Source organism: Euprymna scolopes, chromosome 15 (assembly GCF_053919585.1).
Source record: "Euprymna scolopes isolate OS-2025 chromosome 15, ASM5391958v1, whole genome shotgun sequence".
Taxonomy (NCBI): domain Eukaryota; kingdom Metazoa; phylum Mollusca; class Cephalopoda; order Sepiida; family Sepiolidae; genus Euprymna; species Euprymna scolopes.
The window spans coordinates 72,365,360-72,386,771 of record NC_136496.1 but is presented as its reverse complement, the minus strand read 5'-3'; the positions used below and the strand labels follow the sequence as shown (position 1 = coordinate 72,386,771).

The 21,412-nt window shown below is 32.0% G+C and overlaps 1 protein-coding gene across 2 annotated transcripts in view; it reads right to left on the bottom strand.

The window, feature by feature from the left end:
• Positions 1–21,412, bottom strand: part of LOC145293899 (uncharacterized) — a 49,704-nt gene that overhangs the window by 5,114 nt on the left and 23,178 nt on the right. For both annotated transcript variants that reach the window (XM_080140677.1, XM_080140676.1), the window contains exon 2: positions 9,459–9,531. In XM_080140677.1, coding sequence (XP_079996803.1) covers positions 9,459–9,525 — 67 coding nt within the window. In that variant the 5' untranslated portion in view covers positions 9,526–9,531. The remainder of the gene's footprint in view (positions 1–9,458; positions 9,532–21,412) is intronic.

Below are 21,412 nucleotides of genomic sequence, written 5' to 3'. Positions count from 1 at the left end.
TCGTTACTTTATTGCCTATGGCAGCTGTTACTTTATTGACTGTCAGTGTTATTTTATTGACTATATCAGCTGTTATTTTATTGACTACGTCAGTCGTTATTTTATTGCCTATGGCAGCTGTTACTTTATTGGCTGTCAGTGTTATTTTATTGACTATATCAGCTGTTATTTTATTGACTACGTCAGTCGTTATTTTATTGCCTATGGCAGCTGTTACTTTATTGCCTATGCCAATCGTTATTTTATGGCCTATGGCAGCTGTTACTTTACTGCCTATGTCAGTCGTTATTTTATTGCCTATGGCAGCTGTTATTTTATTGACTATGTCAGTCGTTATTTTATTGACCATGTCAGCTGTTACTTTATTGACTATGGCAGCTGTTACTTTATTGCCTATGGCAGCTGTTACTTTATTGACTATGTCAGTCGTTACTTTATTGCCTATGTCAGCTGTTGCTTTATTGCCTAGGTCAGTCGTTATTTTATTGCCTATGTCAGCTGTTACTTTATTGACTATGTCAGTCGTTATTTTATTGCCTATATCAGTCGTTAATGTATTGCCTATGTCAGCTGTTACTTTATTGACTGTCAGTCGTTCTTTTATTTCCTATGTCAGCTGTTACTTTATTGACTATGTCAGTCGTTATTTTATAGCCTATGTCAGCTGTTACTTTAATTACTATGTAAGTCGGTATTTTATTGCCTATGGCAGCTGTTACTTTATTGCCTATGTCAGTCGTTATTGTATTGCCTATGGACGCTGTTACTTTATTAACAATGTCAGCTGTTACTTTATTGACTATGTCAGCTGTTATTTTATTGACTATGTCAGCTGTTGCTTTATTGACTATGTCAGTCGTTATTTTATTGCCTATGGCAGCTGTTACTTTATTGCATATGTCAGTCGTTATTTTATTGATTATGGCAGCTGTTACTTTATTGCCTATGGCAGCTGTTACTTTATTGACTATGTCAGTCGTTACTTTATTGCCTATAGCAGCTGTTACTTTATTGACTATGTCAGTCGTTACTTTATTGCTTATGGCAGCTGTTACTTTATTGCATATGTCAGTCGTTATTTTATTGATTATGGCAGCTGTTACTTTATTGCTATGGCAGCTGTTACTTTATTGACTATGTCAGTCGTTACTTTATTGCCTATAGCAGCTGTTACTTTATTGACTATGTCAGTCGTTATTTTATTGCCTATGTCAGCTGTTACTTTATAGACTATGTCAGTCGTTATTTTATTGCCTATGTCAGTCGTTACTTTATTGACTATGTCAGTCGTTATTTTATTGATTATGGCAGCTGTTACTTTATTGACTATGTCAGTCGTTACTTTATTGCCTATAGCAGCCGTTACTTTATTGACTATGTCAGTCGTTATTTTATTGCCTATGGCAGCCGTTACTTTATTGCCTATGTCAGTTTTGATTTTATTGCCTATGTCAGTCGTTATTTTATTGCCTACGTCAGTCGTTATTTTATTGCCTATGTCAGCTGTTACTTTATTGACTATGTCAGTCGTTACTTTATTGCCTATGTCAGCTGTTACTTTATTGACTGTCAGTGTTATTTTATTGACTATATCAGCTGTTATTTTATTGACTACGTCAGTCGTTATTTTATTGCCTATGGCAGCTGTTACTTTATTGCCTATGCCAATCGTTATTTTATGGCCTATGGCAGCTGTTACTTTACTGCCTATGTCAGTCGTTATTTTATTGCCTATGGCAGCTGTTACTTTATTGACTATGTCAGTCGTTATTTTATTGACCATGTCAGCTGTTACTTTATTGACTATGTCAGCTGTTACTTTATTGACTATGTCAGTCGTTATTTTATTGCCTATGTCAGCTGTTACATTATTACTATTTCAGTTGTTACTTTATTGCCTATGGCAGCTGTTACTTTATTGACTATGTCAGTAGTTATTTTATTTCCTATGTCAGCTGTTACTTTATTGACTATGTGAGCTGTTACTTTATTGACTATATCAGCTGTTGCTTTATTGACTATGTCAGTCGTTATTTTATTGCCTATGTCAGCTGTTACTTTATTGACTGTCAGTCGTTACTTTATTGCCTATGGCAGCTGTTACTTTATTGACTGTCAGTCGTTATTTTATTGACTATATCAGCTGATATTTTATTGACTACGTCAGTCGTTATTTTATTGCCTATGGCACCTGTTACTTTATTGCCTTTGTCAGTCGTTATTTTATGGCTTATGGCAGCTGTTACTTTACTGCCTATGTCAGTCGTTATTTTATTGCCTATGACAGCTGTTACTTTATTGACTACTAGCAATCGGTGCCCGGCGTTGCCCAGGTGTTTTGAGGTTAATGCTGAGAAAAAAAAAAGGTCAATTTTTTTAAACTTTGACCCCTCTTATGACCTCTTAACATTTATTGTTTAGGGATCCAGTAAAGTTAATAAGTTAGATCCATGTCCAAGGAATCTATATCTAAAATATCACGTGTTTAGACCCAAAATTGTAGGAGGAGTTTGGTAAAGTTCTCAAAGGTCAAATCGTTGAATATTGACCACTTAATCGCCAAATTTCTGTGGAAAACCTATCACATCGATTTTCCCAAATCTCAGTACCCTGTATATCAAATTTCGAATCTCTAGGCTTAAAATTGACAGAGTTTTAGCGTAGGGAAATGCACACAGACGCACAGACACACACAGACACTATCACTTATATATATATATATATATATATATATATATATATATATATATATATAAACATAAACATCATATATATAAGGATAATAGTACGCCATATATATAACAAAAGACCATTATTTACTCAAGTGAAAGGAAAACCCGGGGGAACTTTACCCAAAAATAAATCTATATTTTTTTGTGTGTAGTGATAGTCTTATAAGCGAGTAATTATTAAATCAGCCACCTTGATTCTTAACCAAACAGAAAGTTCTAGTTGGGGGATTTCCCACTTTTTTATGATAGCGAGGCCAAATTTCGCGAATTTGGCCTTTTTTAAAAGCAGTTTGGCCTTCAAAAGTTCTGTTCTTTTTCTTCATCGATGAAATCTGGAGACGCAATGGGAATTTTCGGAAAAAAAAATGTTGTTACTATGCACATCTATGTATTGAAATACAATTTGTGGCAAAATTTCAGGAAAAACTAATGTATGGTTCTCTCGCAATAGTCCGGACAATTCGCTAAATTATCTCGTCAAAACCTTAAATCTCGAATTTTTGTGCATTTTTTTGGGGGGGAGGGGCTAATTTGGCATAATAGTGTCCATTTAATAGTATTATCTTGAATAAATAAAAAAATAAGGAAAATTACCAAAAAAAAACAAACAAGAACAACAAAAGTGTGCCGTATTTTTAAAAGTTTTATTGCGTTGTTTTTATTTGCTTTTTTTATTTCATCGGTGAAGAAAAAGGCCAAACAGAAATTTTGAAGGCCAAACTGCTTTAAAAAAAAGGCCAAATTCGCGAAATTTGGCCTCGCTATATAAAAAAAAAAGGGAAATCCCCCTACTTGAACTTTCTGTTTAATTAATGATGACTCGCTTGTAGCGTTGATTTTTTTCTTTTTTCGCTATAAAAAATAACTACTTGATGAAATTACGTGATTTTTTCTGTAGAAAAACTTTATCCCATGACGAGTACGTACAATATATTTTTTTTTAAAATATTTCCATTTATTAATGTCAATGGAAAACTGCACAAGTACCCAAACCCGAAATGTAAAGACCATGAGTGAACGCGCGTTTTTTTTTTTTAGTTTAGTTTCATAATGGCGGCCGTGATGTCGGAGGTTCGATTGTTAGATTGTAGTTTCGTATTTTTTTAATTTGTAAATCGCAAGTTAGGAAAAAATTAAACCCTTCCAAGATGGACAATAAATAAAGCCATAATATTTTATGGTAAAGTTAAGAGCCTACGAACAATAGTTTTTTAGGAGATGTGATTATTGGATTAACCAATCAGAAATCGTCTGTGGCACACACATCTCTGTTTTTATAGATATATATAGAAGATATAGATATAGATATAGATATAGATAGATAGATAGATAGATATACATAGAAGATAGATAGATATAGATAGATAGATAGATATAGATATAGATATAGATAGATATAGATAGATTAAATGTTAAATAGATTTTGTAAATAGTACAGTTGAAATGATTAGAATATTTCCAATATGTAATAAGGTCGAGGTAATTAGTTAAAGAGATTTAATATAATGTGATATGCAAATGAGCATAAGTCATTCGATATGGGAGTGGTTTGTAGAATAGTATATAAAGAAATTAGGCAAAGATTCTTATGTCTCCTATAACAGAAACATACTAAAATGGGTTCTAATGTTTCTCTACCAGGAGAGATCTACCCTCTAACCTCCTTTATATTTCGTTGATGATGGAGAGCTGTACACACAGACAGAAACACACGAACCCTATTACTTTATAAAAATATAGATGTCAGTCGTTATTTTATTGACCATGTCAGCTGTTACTTTATTGACTATGTCAGCTGTTACTTTATTGACTATGTCAGCTGTTACTTTATTGCCTATGGCAGCTGTTATTTTATTGCATATGGCAGCTGTTACTTTATTGCCTGTCAGTCGTTATTTTATTGCCTATGGACGCTGTTACTTTATTGACTATGTCAGCTGTTACTTTATTGACTATGTCAGTCGTTAGTTTATTGACCATGTCAGCTGTTACTTTATTGACTATGTCAGCTGTTACTTTATTGACTATGTCAGCTGTTACTTTATTGACTATGTCAGCTGTTACTTTATTGACTATGTCAGCTGTTACTTTATTGCCTATGGCAGCTGTTACTTTATTGCCTATGGCAGCTGTTGCTTTATTGCCTGTCAGTCGTTATTTTATTGCCTATGGACGCTGTTACATTATTGACTATGGCAGTTACTTTATTGCCTATGGCAGCTGTTACTTTATTGACTATGTCAGTCGATATTTTATTGCCTATGTCAGCTGTGACTTTATTGCCTATGTCAGTCGTTATTTTATTGATTATGGCAGCTGTTACTTTATTGCCTATGGCAGCCGTTACTTTATTGACTATGTCAGTCGTTACTTTATTGCCTATAGCAGCTGTTACTTTATTTACTATGTTAGTCGTTATTTTATTTCCTATGGCAGCTGTTACTTTATTGACAATGTCAGTCGTTATTTTATTGCCTATGGCAGCTGTTACTTTATTGCCTATGTCAGTCGTTACTTTATTGACTATGTCAGTCGTTACTTTATTGCGTATGGCAGCTGTTACTTTATTGCCTATGTCAGTCGTTCTTTTATTGCCTATGTCAGTCGTTCTTTTATTGACTATGTCAGCTGTTACTTTATTGCCTATGTCAGTCGTTATTTTATTGCCTATGGCAGCTATTACTTTATTGACTATGTCAGCTGTTACTTTATTGCCTATGTCAGTCTTTATTGGATTGCCTATGGCAGCTGTTACTTTATTGCCTATGGCAGCTGTTACTTTATTTACTACGTCAGTCGTTACTTTATTGCCTATGTCAGTCGTTATTTTATTGCCTATGTAAGCTGTTACTTTATTGACTATGTCAGTCGTTATTTTATTGCCTATGTCAGTCGTTAATTTATTGCCTATGTCAGCTGTTACTTTATTGACTGTCAGTCGTTATTTTATTGCCTATGTCAGTCGTTATTTTATTGCCTATGGCAGCTGTTACTTTATTGACTATGTCAGCTGTTACTTTATTGCCTATGTCAGTCGTTATTTTATTGCCTATGTAAGCTGTTACTTTATTGACTATGTCAGTCGTTATTTTATTGCCTATGTCAGTCGTTAATTTATTGCCTATGTCAGCTGTTACTTTATTGACTGTCAGTCGTTATTTTATTGCCTATGTCAGCTGTTACTTTATTGACTATGTCAGTCGTTACTTTATTGCCTATGTCAGTCGTTCTTTTATTGCTTATGGCAGCTGTTACTTTATTGTCTATGTCAGTCGTTACTTTATTGACTATGTCAGTCGTTACTTTATTGACTATGTCAGTCGTTACTTTATTGCCTGTGTCAGTCGTTACTTTATTGCCTATGTCAACTAATATAAAAATTATAAAATCTTACATAAAAACAAATTCGTTTTATTACCTTAAAATGTAGAAATAGATTTTTCAATACACTAACAAATTTATATAACATAAAATTACAATAATAGTTATCTAAGATTTTTAAGCATCCAAGTTTAATTTCAATGGGCGTGGATACTTATTTATTTTTATTACTGTTTTTTAAACTGAAGGGGTATATTAAAATAAAAAATTTAAAAGAATTTCCCCCTTTTGTTTGAAAAAAAAAATTTAATATTATAAAAAATATAAATGCTTGCCATGTATTTTTCTACAATTCAAGCAAGAAAAAAATTATTGTAAATGACAAAGAACAGTAAATATATCAACCAATTTTTTAATTCCAAAAACTTGTGAATTAAAAAAAAACAAAATCAGTAACCTAAGCTTAAATATCTTGGAAAATATATTTTAGACTCATATTCAGATTTCATATGATTTTTAAGACTGTGAAAGTCATGAAAAAATCTGTCCTAGCTTTTATTTTAAAGCAAGAAATATAATACTGGGCACCAAAGAAATAAACAAAATGACAACAAATATGTAAAAAGATCAAGGAATGTTGCTTGGGTTAATGGGCACAAGAGGTTGCTCCGGCCGATGGGCAAAGATTGGTCAAATTGTGGGATGTACCTTCTGTAAGTGATGTTACCTATAGTAACAATACTAAGTGATGTACCTTTTTTAAGTGATGTTACTTATAGTAACAATACTAAGTGATGTACCTTCTGTAAGCAATGTTACCTATAGTAACAATACTAAGTGATGTACTTTTTCTAAGTGATCTTACCTATAGTAACAATACTAAGTGATGCACCTTTTCTAAGTGATGTTACCTATAGTAACAATACTAAGTGATGTACCTTCTGTAAGCAATGTTACCTATAGTAACAATACTAAGTGATGTACCTTTTTCTAAGTGATGTTACCTATAGTAACAATACTAAGTGATGTACTTTTTCTAAGTGATGTTACCTATAGTAACAATACTAAGTGATGCACCTTTTCTAAGTGCTGTTACCTATAGTAACAATACTAAGTAATGTACCTTCTGTAAGTAATGTTACCTATAGTAACAAAACTAAGTGATGCACCTTTTCTAAGTGATGTTACCTATAGTAACAATACTAAGTGATGCACCTTTTCTAAGTGATGTTACCTATAGTAACAATTCTAAGTAATGTTACCTATAGTAACAATACTAAGTGATGCACCTTTTCTAAGTGATGTTACCTATAGTAACAATACTAAGTGATGTACCTTTTCTAAGTGATGTTACCTATAGTAACAATTCTAAGTGATGTTACCTATAGCACTAATACTAATTGATGTACCTTTTCTAAGTGATGTTACCTATAGTAACAATACTAAGTGATGCACCTTTCCTAAGTGATGTTACCTATAGTAACAATTCTAAGTAATGTTACCTATAGTAACAATTCTAAGTAATGTTACCTATAGTAACAAAACTAAGTGATGTACCTTCTGTAAGTAATGTTACCTATAGTAACAATACTAAGTGATGTACCTTGTCTAAGTGATGTTACCTATAGTAACAATTCTAAGTAATGTTACATATAGTAACAATTCTAAGTGATGTTACCTATAGTAACAACACTAAGTGATATACCTTCTGTAAGTAATGTTACCTATAGTAACAATACTAAGTGATGTACTTTTTCTAAGTGATGTTGCCTATAGTAACAATACTAAGTGATGCACCTTTTCTAAGTGCTGTTACCTATAGTAACAATACTAAGTGATGTACCTTCTGTAAGTAATGTTACCTATAGTAACAATACTAAGTGATGTACCTTTTTCTAAGTGATGTTACCTATAGTAACAATACTAAGTGATGTACCTTCTGTAAGTAATGTTACCTATAGTAACAATACTAAGTGATGTACCTTTTTCTAAGTAATGTTACCTATAGTAACAATACTAAGTGATATACCTTCTGTAAGTAATGTTACCTATAGTAACAATTCTAAGTGATGTACCTTTTCTAAGTGATGTTACCTATAGTAACAATTCTAAGTAATGTTACCTATAGTAACAATTCTAAGTGATGTTACCTATAGTAACAATACTAAGTGATGTACCTTCTGTAAGTAATGTTACCTATAGTAACAATACTAAGTGATGTACCTTTTCTAAGTGATGTTACCTATAGTAACAATTCTAAGTAATGTTACCTATAGTAACAATACTAAGTGATGTACCTTTTCTAAGTGATGTTACCTATAGTAACAATTCTAAGTGATGTTACCTATAGTAACAATTCTAAGTGATGTACCTTCTGTAAGTAATGTTACCTATAGTAACAATACTAAGTGATGTACCTTTTCTAAGTGATGTTACCTATAGTAACAATTCTAAGTGATGTTACCTATAGTAACAATACTAAGTGATGTTACCTATAGTAACAATACTACGTGATGTACCATCCACTTTTCTGTTTTCTTTTGTATTGATCTTTATTTCGTTTGATTACTTTTCCTCCACTTTTATCTAAGGGGAGTTCATTTAATATTGAAAACACAGAAAATGTGAAGGTGAAAGAATGAGAGGGAAAGGGAGGAAGATACACCAGAAAGATAAGAGAGAGAGATATGTGTTGCCAATATTTTAGGTGGCATATCAATGTCTAACATTTTAGACATTATAAAGTAAAAGTGTTTTTGTGCAGACTTTTGTACATGTGTGCTTTTGCCTGTGAGCGATCAAGAAAAATTGACCAATCAAAGTCTTTTTGCAGTTCTGTGCAGTTGCTGGTTTTCCATACTTTTTATTGTAACTTTTCCATGTGTGGGCCGTGATCCTTTGTGTTTGTTGAGCTACTGTTTAACTTAAGACAAATCTACTCATGCATGAAACACAATGGAGATTTGCTGACTATCAAAGGTTTTATTTAGAGAGATGTTGTTTATGGGAGGAGAGACCAATATCGAATTATGATTTCTTATTAACTTGTTTTCCTTAGATTTCTAGATTGTTGGGCACATCTTGTCTGTCCTGCTTCCTGATCCAAATTGAGTTTTTAAAATCCTTTTGATACTTTCCTCCTATATTTCAACACCTGCATTTCTAATACATTTTTTCTAGAGAGCTAATCTTTGACATCCCTCACTTCAATTAAGCTACCTGCAACTGAGTCTATTTCTGTTTGCTACCAGGTTATCCTGACATGTACTTATGTAACCCTTGCCAAAATTCATACTAGTTAACATAATCTTTTCTTACTGGTGTACGGTTCCAAACTATAACAAATATAAATACTTTACCATAATTTTTGACAGAACTCTTAATAGAATAAGTTTCAAGACTTACCAGAATTGCCTTCAGCAATGTCCAGAAATGCCCAAATCGAGCAGCCAATCAGATATAAGCCATTCATTTGTTTCTGTAAAAAAAAAAAAAGAAAGAATTAACCATTGGATTAAAAATTTAACAAGTAAAATCTTGTAATTCTATTTCTATATTATTATCGATTATTACAAAATAATGCACCCTGCAGACAATGTAAATGTTCCTCTTAGGTTTATTTATATGCTGGTTACATGTTTATAAATCCAACAACTAGTAATATATAACAATATATAATAATAATAATATATAACAGTAATAATATAATCTTAGTAGGACCTGTGGAAATTCCATGGAATGAGAAATATATTGAATTAACAAATATGCTTTGATAATGTTGATATTTTTCAGGATAGCACAAAAAATTAGTTTGGGGACAGAAAAACCAACAAATATGAGTTTATTAACATTTCTATGAAAAGAGTATCGATTGTATTTTAAATATAGAACTGACCCCAACGAGATAAATTAATAAGTACTAATAAATACTTAGAAAGTAATATTATGCTACATAGTTCAATGCAAATAATAAAATCATATTGTATAAGACAATTTTTTTTATTTATTTCTTCAGTCCAGCAACTCTTGGCAGACCATGTCCTTTTTTTCTGCCCTGTTTCTTTTGAATTTTCCCTTTTTTTTTACTTAATGTGTTGCTGATTTCTTTCTTCAGTGAAGAATCGCTGCTTGTCCAAATTACAAGTTTCTTTTCATGCACTATTATAACAATGATCATATATTATTATAACGATATTCAAAAACGAGGTTGCATCACAGCGAGATCACTCTCACATTTTTGTCCAGTGTTGCTAGATTGGCTTTTTTTTAGCCAAATTTGGTAAATTTGGCCTTTTTTTAAGCAGTTTGGCCTTTAAAAATTGTAGTTGGCCTTTTTCAAAGCATAACATACAGACTAAGAAAGGAAAAAGCAAAATATTATATAGATATAATATTATATAAAATATTATATAGATATAATATTATATAGATATAAAATATAATAATATAATACAATGCTATATAATAGTAATAATTTAAAAGAAAAGCGGGAGTGCTAATAATACACTACTTCTGTGGCCGATAGACAAAGGTTATTTAGCAAGGCTCTACATTGCGAGTGAAACAGTCGCATTTGTGAGTTTCCAAAGTGGTAACTAGAAATAATGAAACGCTTATCTTTTGGCGATTGTATTTCTTTCACTGACAATCTTCCGAAGCTCACTACTGAGTGAAAAATATAATAATAATAATAATAAAAAAATAAAATGACAAAGTTAAATTATTTAAACAATAAAAGTTTAATAGAACAACATACTCTTTTCTTTTTTTAACAAAGGCTGTTTAAAAAAACATCTGAAGAAATTAGAATGTTTATGCCTTCAAGTATCAACATAAAATTTGTTGTATATTTAGAATTACACTTGTTTAAAAAAAAACACAGAAAAATCTTTATGATATACATACTTGTCCTAGAACGAAGATGTCATATTCTAAAAATCATGTGGGTTTGGCTAGTAACTTTTCTATTTGTCTAGTAAACGAAAATATTTAGTTGTCAAAGGTCAACTAAAGATAAGTTTGTCCGTAGAGCTCTGTTTAGATTTTTCAAAGTTTGGTGGTTGATGAAAGCCCTAAACTTACTTTTTAATTTTTTACTTTCATTCACCCCAAATAAGACAAATGCTACTAAGATGCAAAGGGAAACTATAAATTAGGGGTTATACTTACAGGGGCATGCTAAGTGGGGAGTTGCTTAGCGAGATGTTTGTTCATATTACATTCAAATTTCTATATGTTGGTTCAGTCAGAGAAACACAGGCCAGGGAGGAAATTCCAAAAACTAGCTGTTTGAGGAAGCCATCCACTTTTCTGTTTTCTTTAGCAGTTATCTTTAACTATTAGAGTAGAAAATCCTCCGAAACCTGGGGATTTCTACAGTGAATGGGCAGGAATTTTGTTGACTGACGTGTCAATCAAGAGTAGGGGGGGGGGGGGAATAAGAGTGCAGTAAGTCCTTCAGAGCACGTTCCAATTGAAGTACTTGTAAAACAAGCATAGGGATGCAACAGTGGGGTGATGTTACAGGGGCTGGTGCTTGGTAGACAGTATGGGATTTCTTAGAGTAGAGGTTCTTTTTTAAGACCTTACCTAAAAGAGAGAGGCTGATGGTTGCAGCACCAGCACAGATATGACAACAAATATGCCATGCATGGGCAAATGGTCACTGTAAAGATCCTGGTGGGTGTGAGAAGTTTTCTAGCTCTATAGAGGGAACCTGTCTTCTTTGCAGCAGCCTTGGCAATGTCTTCTCTGTATTTATTCCGATTCATTTCACCCATGAATGTTAGATTGAAGAGTTTGAATAATGAATTCTCTGGTACGATGCTATTAGATATGGCATTCAATAGTGGAAAAGGTTTCTTGTAATTTTTAAAGGAAAAAAAGCTTTGTCTTTTGAGCACAAAATATCACTATTCATTTATGTCCATCATTCCAGTAAGAGAGAATCTGAATACCTACCAGACACTATCCTTAAGTGTTTAAGATCTCTCTGTACAGGGATTTGTCAAGGCAATCTAGCATGAGGATACTTCCCTTACAAGTAAACCCTGACTAAATATCAAAAATAACAAAATAAAAATAACTCCACCAGACTAGATGAATTCTTGTCCTGAAATCTAGTAAGACCAAGAAATGGTGTCCAAAAAGTCACTGAAGGGTTGAAAATCTTTGTCATTTTACCATTAATGATTATTTTTTTCTCTATTTCAGATATTTTACAGATAATATTTTGAAAATTAATTATGGACAACTATAGCATTATGCAAGTTGTGAAATTGTTTTACCAAAATCAGGCAATGCTTTAGCGACAACATTATCTCTTGCCATGACAATGTCAAATACCCACAACGTTTCCCAGACTTGACTAGCCTCGACTTTTTCTTGTGGGGATATCTTAAAGAAAGAGTCTATGTTAACAAACACCAAACCCTGCAAGAATTAAAGGAAAACATCAGGAATTAAATAAAGGAGTTAAATTGCAATCCAGAGATTCTGCAATCTGTACATTGAATAATGTTTTGGAAAGAGCACAAATATGCAGGCACGAACGAACACCCCATAATTTTATTATGCCATATTTCTTCAAACTGAAACATAATTATCAAAGTATACTTACACAGATAGATATGAAAAGTCTTTGTTTGTGCCTATTTCCATTCTATGGATGCCAGGCGCGAACGCAGACCCCACAATTTTATTATATCATCCTTATTTAAGTTAAAACATACTTATCAAAGTATTCTTATGTACATCTATATCAAAAACACTTTTAAACGTTTTTTATTTCCATACTTTATGGACCAGACGTGAACGCAGACCCCACAATTTTAATGAACCACCGTTCTGCCAGATCAAACATACTCAATCCTGTGTCTCGATACATCTTCTATCATTATATGTAATCAGTTTTTTAAAATAGTCAACCATATAGGAGCCTATTCGTGATCACACACACACATTCAGCTTATATATATATATATATATATATATATATATATATATAAACAAACACATATATACACACATCTGTGTAAGGTTTCTGAGAGAGAACCTCAGCAAAGTGCTCGATTATAAAGAATATATCAATAAGAGCGTAATATTTGTATGGCACAATCACGTTGACACACTGGTTCTCGCCAGATCATCGAAGTTAAGCTACGTTGAGCCTGGCCAGTACCAGATGGGTGACCATTTGGGAAGGCTAGGCACTGTATGTACCTTCTGGGAAGGTTGGGCGTGGGGCCAGCACCTTACCCCATAAAAAGAACTCAGTCACTACAAAAGCATCAACAAAGTTGTAGATGGCCTATTATGCCCCTCCATGGGCTCAAGGCTATTTGTTGTTTGTTGTGTAATAATTATTTTTGTGTTACAGAAGATCTTTTCAACACACACACACACACATGATCGTCTTTGTTCAGTCTCGAGAGACAATGGATACCCCCTGTAAGGGTAGCTACATATGTAATTGTGAAGCAAGGATTGTGCACCTCCACCCACCCACATCTCTCCTAAGTCGATAATGCCTGATTGTCAATGTGATCATGCTGTATATATATTCTTTGAAAAAAATCTATATAAATGTTCTCAGAAAAAAAAAAAAGAATAAAAGAGCAATAAAATTGAAAATGTTTTTAAAAAGATTTCGACGGCATGCTGTGTGAAACAGAGAGGTTATATTATTTGAAATGTTGTTTATAATCAGTAAACCAATTTCATAGTTCGTTGGTTAAATTGGAGATTATTCGCATCAAATCTGTCAAAGTTCATAAATGTAAATTATCATCCAAGAAAACTATATCATGAATTTTCAAAAATTGTGATAAGGAAGGGGCATAACTCTGAAATCTTTAAGTATGAGTTATCGTTCTTGAAATGTTAGTTTTTTTTTTGTTTTTTTTTTAAAGTTAACTTTTCCTTATAAAGTTTTTATACTTATAGGTAACATATATAAAGTAACATCACTCATTTACATTTACTGTTCAGCATAGAAATTGTGTATCCAATTTGGATAAATGAATAGGATAAATATTCGGTATTTTTTATACAATCACTTCTGACTTCAAATAAATATACGTTAATCTCGCATGGATTTTGTTTTCTTCTTTTTTTCGGTATTATTATACAAACACCGTGACAGCGTTAGGGTTAGGGTTAGGATTAGGGTTAGGGTTAGGGTTAGGGTTTAGGGTTAGGGTTAGGGTTAGGTTTAGGTTTAGGGTTAGGGTTAGGGTTAGGGTTGGGGTTAGGGTTAGGGGTAGGGTTAATTCGCTGTCACGGTGTTTGTATAGTTTTACCTTTTTTTCTGCGTAATACCGGATCGTTAGTGTTTGAGTTATTGGAAGCGGGGCTGATTTTATAAAATTGCCAAATTGTCTACTTTATCTACAATCTCAATTCCGATTAACATTTTCGGTGCTTGCGCAGATTAGTGATGTTTTAAACCAATGCATTTCAGGTGAAAACATTACGTATCATGTCGAAATTAGTTGAAATTGTAAATAAAAAACGGACATAAAATCAATTATGTTTAAAAAGAAAAAAATAAACGTTTTTTTTTTTCTCAATAATATACACTATGATTAGTTAAATTACAACAGACAACAGAATTATAAAAAAAATAATTAATTTCTAAAAGATTTAAATAGAATGAAATTCCAATATTCTGCGATATGAAGTTTAAACAGATTTTTGAGTAAGGTTTTCTAATTAAAAAAAAATATATTTTCATACTAAAATTTCAGCCCGGCGTTCCCCGGGTGTTTGGGGGTGTATGCTGAGTAAAAAAAAGAAAAAAAAAAAGAAAAAAAAAAGCGGTCAATTTTTTAAACTTTGACCCCTTAACATTTATTGTTTGGGGCTCAAATCAAGTTATTAAGTTAGATCCATGTCCAAAGAACCTATATCTAAAATTTCAAGTGTTTAGACCCAAAATTAGCGGAGGAGTTTGGTAGAGTTCTCAAAGGTCAAATCATTGAACTTTGACCCCTTAACAGCCAAATTTCTGGACGAAAACGGATTACAAAGATTTTCCCAAATCTCAGTACCCTGTATATCAAATTTCAAGTCTGTAGACTTAAAATTGACAGAGTTATTGCGTAGGGAATTGTACACAGACACACAGATACACACACAGACACGTTCACTTTTATAGATATACTAGCATGGGTGCCCGGCGTTGCCCGGGGTATTTGGAGGTGTATGTTGAGCAAAAAAAAAAAAAAAGCGGCCAATTTTTTTAACTTTGACCCCTATTATGATCCCTTAAAATTTATTGTTTTGGGCTCAAATCAAGTTATTAAGTTAGATCCATGTCCAAGGAACCTATATCTAAAATTTCAAGTGTTTAGACCCAAAATTGGCGGTGGAGTTTGGTAGAGTTCTCAAAGGTCAAATTGTTGAACTTTGACCCCTTAGTTGCCAAATTTCTGGCCGAAAACCGATCACAGATTTTTCCAAATCTCAGTACCCTGTATATCAAATTTCGAGTCTGTAGACTAAAAATTGACAGAGTTATTGCGTAGGGAAATGTATACAGACACACACACATTCACTTTTTTAGATAGATAGATAGATAATATAAAAAATGATTATTGGCAATTATAAAATAGCAAATTTAACTACAACTTGAAATTATTTTAATTATTAAAAGATGTTTACTTTTAGTGGGGTGGTGAACTTGATTTCAGCGCTAGCAGTGTCAGAAGTCGCCATTACAAAGTACCTATTTACAATGCCTCCCCACGGGACAGAGTTAGACACCAGGGTCGTTTTTTAACGTGGAGAAAAGGTACAAAAATAAAAAATTGTCTCAGTCATGAAGGACTGGTCCTCCACCAAAAGAGAACAAGAAATGGAAGTGCAGCATCTGAAGAACAGATACTACACTTTGATCTTGACCAAAAGGCCAAAGAGTCGCTATTACAAAGTAGCGAATAAACATTTGATTAAATAGACTCACTATCTTTCGAAGCTTAAAACAGCATAAACAATCTAATTTCAAACCCTAATTTTTTTTCAATAAAAGGAGCAAAGACAAAATTTTAAAATAATAAAAGGTTTAATCGAAAATATACAATTTTTTTTTAATCGGTTTTCTTTAATAAAGATTTCACGAAATTCAACGAATTTTAACTAAATCTAAATATAATAAATATATATAAATTCCAAAAAACACTTACCTATAAAAAATACTAAGCAATGGGTGCTTCCATTCTTCATTTATAAGAATTTGTCCACATTTGTATTTTATATTCAATGTACTTTTTAAATAAAGGATATTTTTAAGCAAAAGTTGCGGAAATGACAACCTTTTTGTAACTTTGCGCTGTTAAAAAAAGTGGTGTCGCTGTTGACGGATGTCTAAAGGGACCATAAATAATTTGTCTTTAAGCCATGTGCCTTATCTCCCTTTTGTATGTCTGACATTTGATTCCAAATACAAAGTTGGTCAATATGACTCACCGTACTTAAAAAATGATCACATTTAACTCATAAGTTTTAGCCATTTAAAAAAAATCCGCTCTACCAATTTTCCTTTTTTTTATTCTCTTAAAGAAATACATGAGTTTTTGATTTAATATATTTTATTTCTTCTTTATGGAGTGAATTTTTTTTTTTAATATCTAAAAAAAACATTGAATGAAATAGAAAAAATTGTCATCAGCATCCGATATTTACTTGACAATCTAAGCAGAACATGAAGTTTCACTTTAAAAAAAATCATGTTTGTTTTTTAAAAAAGAAAGGTCTTAAACTTTGGACTTTACAGGTAAATTTGCAAATAACTATTCTTTTTTTTGTTGTTTATTTTAAATTAGATTATTTTATTTATTGATCTTTTATCTTTAATTTGTGATATACGAGGTGAGAAAATTAATTATTTTCATTTGAATAGACATTTCAAAATGGAGGCGTGAATTGAAAAAAAAAACCGCTTTTTTTTATATTCGATTTATTGGAAAGAGCATAAAATTTCACACTGAACTTGAAAATATCGTAAAAATTGAACCATTAGAAAAATTTGGATAGATTTTTAAAGTTTAAAAATTAAAAAAAATTTTACTCGTAAAATTAAATTGATTTCATTACGTAGAAAAAATGGCTGCATGGAACGCGTGCATGCACTTTGTAAACACTTTTTTAAAAAATAAAAAATAATATTTCTATTACTTTTTAAACAACTTTAATAGTTTATTGTGGAAGTATATTCCATAAAGAAATTAAACAAACCCATTTTAAAAAGAGAAATTACAAGTTTTTTTTTTTTATATTTTATTCGCAGTTTTGTGTAAAGAGTGTCAAAAATTCCCCCAAAATTCTGACACACCTATTTTCAAAAAAAATGTACGGTCTCTAATTAATGAAATTAGCATAAACAATAGCAAAAGGACGCTGCTTTCCTGATTCAATTAAAGTGACTAGCGACATCCGTAAAAAGTATCCACAATTATAAGATAGACACAAAATGATGACGTGGCTGATAGTGCATAAAATGTTAGTGATTTTACACAACAATTGGATATCCCTAATCATTACGTTATGACATTTTGTATAAAAATGGCGGAATTACAATTATTTAGTCAAAATGGTCAACTGCAGTTACTGAGGAAAGATAAAATAATTTTCTCTTAAAAATAATCAATTAAACATTAGGTAAAACGGCCAGTTTACTTCCTCGACTTTTACTGAGGGTGGGGCGGGGTGGGGGGGTCTAGACGATTACATGTAGACAGTCTGAAAAAACATATGTAAAGAACAAATTTAATTTTTAATTTAGAAAAAAAAAAAATTTTATATTCTAGAGTGGGGATCACTTTCCTATATAACTTTAAAATAAAATATACTGTCCAGTAATTCATAAATCGAGAGGTTAAACAGTGGTAAAATTGGAAGAAGGTAGTATTTATTATTATTATTTTTTTTTACTTTATTTATTTATTTTCCTATTTTGAATATAAAATGGGATGGGGGGGTATCTTTTACTATCACAACCAGCATAGTTTACTCCCTTGGAAACTTAAAATTTAAAATTCTACATTTTTGATGCAATTAAACAGCCTAAAAAAAATATCCACAAGAACTTAAAGGAATTTAATTGATATATATATATATATATATTAGAGTTTAAGGGGATCACTTTCTTTTGTGTGCCTTTGTGAACAACTTCCCATCCATTGTTCTGCTGATAAACCCATTTCTCCTATCATGCTTCTTTTTCTTTCTTTTACTGCCGAACACTTGGGCAGCAGGGGGCAATGCCCATAATATCACATAAGTTTACAAAAAAAAAAAAAAAAAAAACTATTATTACTACCTGCCCACGTACACCTCTTGACCTCTGACTTTTTATTACGTTATCTTAATTATGCAGAATTTCAATGGGTACAGCAAAAAAAAAAAAAAAAAAAAAAAAAAAAGCCAATCGCAACCATAGAACTAGAAAAGAACATATGTTGGGAGTGTCCAAGAGACTGTGTACAGGTGAATGATGCAAAAACACTTGCAGAAAATTGCTGAAGAATTTCAAAGCATTTTGGCAATGGAAAATTCTCAGAATTATTGTTTACTTATTTATTCCATGGACAATTTTCCAGTTTTTTTTTTGTTTGTTTGTTTGTTTGTTTGTTTGTTTTCTCTCCATTCAGTTCCCAAAGAAATATGAACTAATCGCTTGGTAAAACGCAATTAACTCTGCTTTTAACGGTAGTTTTCTTTCTCTTTTTTTCTCTTTTTTTTTCTGGCTGGCATTTGTGAATAATAACTTCGTTTGGCAAACGTACAAAAATAAGAAAACCATATATTCAACCATTTTTTTTTTGTTTCTATTAATGACATGATTGATAGAAAAAGGAAATAAAGAGAAAAATCATCATCATCATCATCATTACCATATTCGTTTGCTTTTAGAAATTAATTTACAAACTAAACTATCGCTTCACAGATCTTTATTTATCTATCTTTCTCTCATCCTTATCACTTCCTCCCATGTTTTCTTTTGCCTTCCCTTGCGAACTGAACCTGTTACCTCAACTGTTCTACAACAACTCTCATCCATTTTTTTTAAAGTGACCATACCATCAAAGTCTCCTGTTTTGCACATATCACCCCTACAAGCCTTGAAATTGATATTCCCATGAAACTTTCTCCTTGGGTTCAACCCATCTAGGGTGAGTGATGTTTCAGTATGGTACACATTACTCTATATTGTCCACATTCACTCCTCCTCTAAGGTCATCAGATCTAAGAATATCTTTAACTTTACATTGCAAAGTTTACAAAGCCATCAGATCATTCGCAAAGGCAATTAAAGTAAATACATTTCATGTGGATAGAGACAATCTTAATATAATAGAGATTTGGTGTTTGCTTTGTATTCTTTCATAGCAGGGCAACTTTTTTATGCTGATTTCAATTCATATTCGTAAACGTGTTTATGCTTAAAGTTCTTAGCATCATAATCTCTGTATTCATCATGTTTAAGTCATTCGCAATGTATCACTGGATGCTGTTCCATGCCACATCGAAGACAGATTCTATCTAGCCCACAGATGGGATCTTGACACGTACAATCATTATTACTATTTTTTGTTTGCCTGTTTTTCAATTGATTACAATATGGTCGTCTTTAAGTCCAGCGTAAACAAGTTCTTGATGAGCCGTCCTCTTAAGTAATCCAACTTACTAAATTTCCACTACCAATGATTACTATGATACTGTTCCACTGAATACTGTACACTCATTAACCCTTATCCTGGAGTCGCCTCCGAGTCTTAATAAGTGATGACTCTTTTGTAAAAGAAATATACACACACACACACACACACATGTACATTATATATATATATATATATATATATATATATATATATATATATATATATATATATATATATATATTTCATTTTCACATGTACTTAAATAATGATCTTTGGACATGGGAGTAATGGAAACCAAGGGGGTGACCCTACACCTCACTAATGGGGTATCACCACAAGATACAATTCCATGTTGTGTCCAGGACAAGGTTTAATATAATGTTTCAGAATTTTTTTAGATGAGAATTGATAATTTGAATCGAATAATACAAATGATCAATCTTTATCTATATAATTCTGGAACATAATTGTATCGTATTTATAGGTGAGCATCTACCATAATGCTAATGTAGATCTGTTTGTAGACAGGACATTTTGATACTGTAAAAAACATTAAGGAAGGGGGAAAAACACTGGCTAGGTAGAATCAAACATCATTGTATCAGATACAATCCTACTTAGATCTGAATTAGAAATTTCGTTTGACTTGATTTTATATATATGACAACAAAGAGAAGACTCTGCACCTCCTAAAGCGGTATCATCATCAGCAACAATTTCATATCATTCATAGGATAATGGTTTAATATTATGTTCTGGAATTTTATTAATAATTTGTAATATTTAAACTACTGTTCTCATCATGGAAACTGTAAACTGTAGCTTATTAGAAAAATTAAAATGGATTTCTTTTCAAACATAACTCAATCCCAAAACTGAGCCATATTTTAGCTAGTATTTTGTGTGATTAAAATATGCAGAAAAAAGATTACTCAACTTTACTATCATAATAGATGATGCTTTCTAGTCATTTCAGTTTACCAAATGCAAATGAGGTCTGATGTAGTCGCTATTAAATCGGTTTAATTATGGCAATTACTTTAGTAGAGATTATCACTCCATATTGAACAACACTATTGCATTTTAGTTTCTGAATTTTTTTATTATTCGGACAACTGACCCATCACGTAACGGACAAAGTACAAGGTAAAATTTAATTTTAAGCGACACTTCTGGAAGTTGAAGATTCAATCCTTAATGTGAGTGATACTCTGAATATAATTAAGATTCTGGCTAACAGAATGCGAACATATTATCCCTACAGGTTAAATTATAGGCCCTGTTTGAAATTCCATGCAAAATCTTGATTCGACAAGATACATCTGAAGAAGTTTGGAGGTTACATTGGTCGAAACTTTGTAAGAATAACACTCAAAATGAGAACAATAGTCCACATAATCCAGTATTGCATTTGAGTTTTTCTAAATAATTACATGTTATCTATCCGATCATCATCGCATTTGGTTTTACGCTCATTTTACATGCAGGCACGTGTTGGACAGCTTTTAGAAACTAACTTCAAAACTAACCTATCTGAGGACAGCTCTTTCTTTCAACTCCACTATTTGGGAAAATCGAAAGGCTCTGCTAAATTTCTGAAGATAATAATAGAAATCGTTGACTGAGTTGAAACCAGCAAGGCTAATCAAGCTGAACTGCCATAAATTTGAGTACTGTTTTACTGACTGAGCTACAATG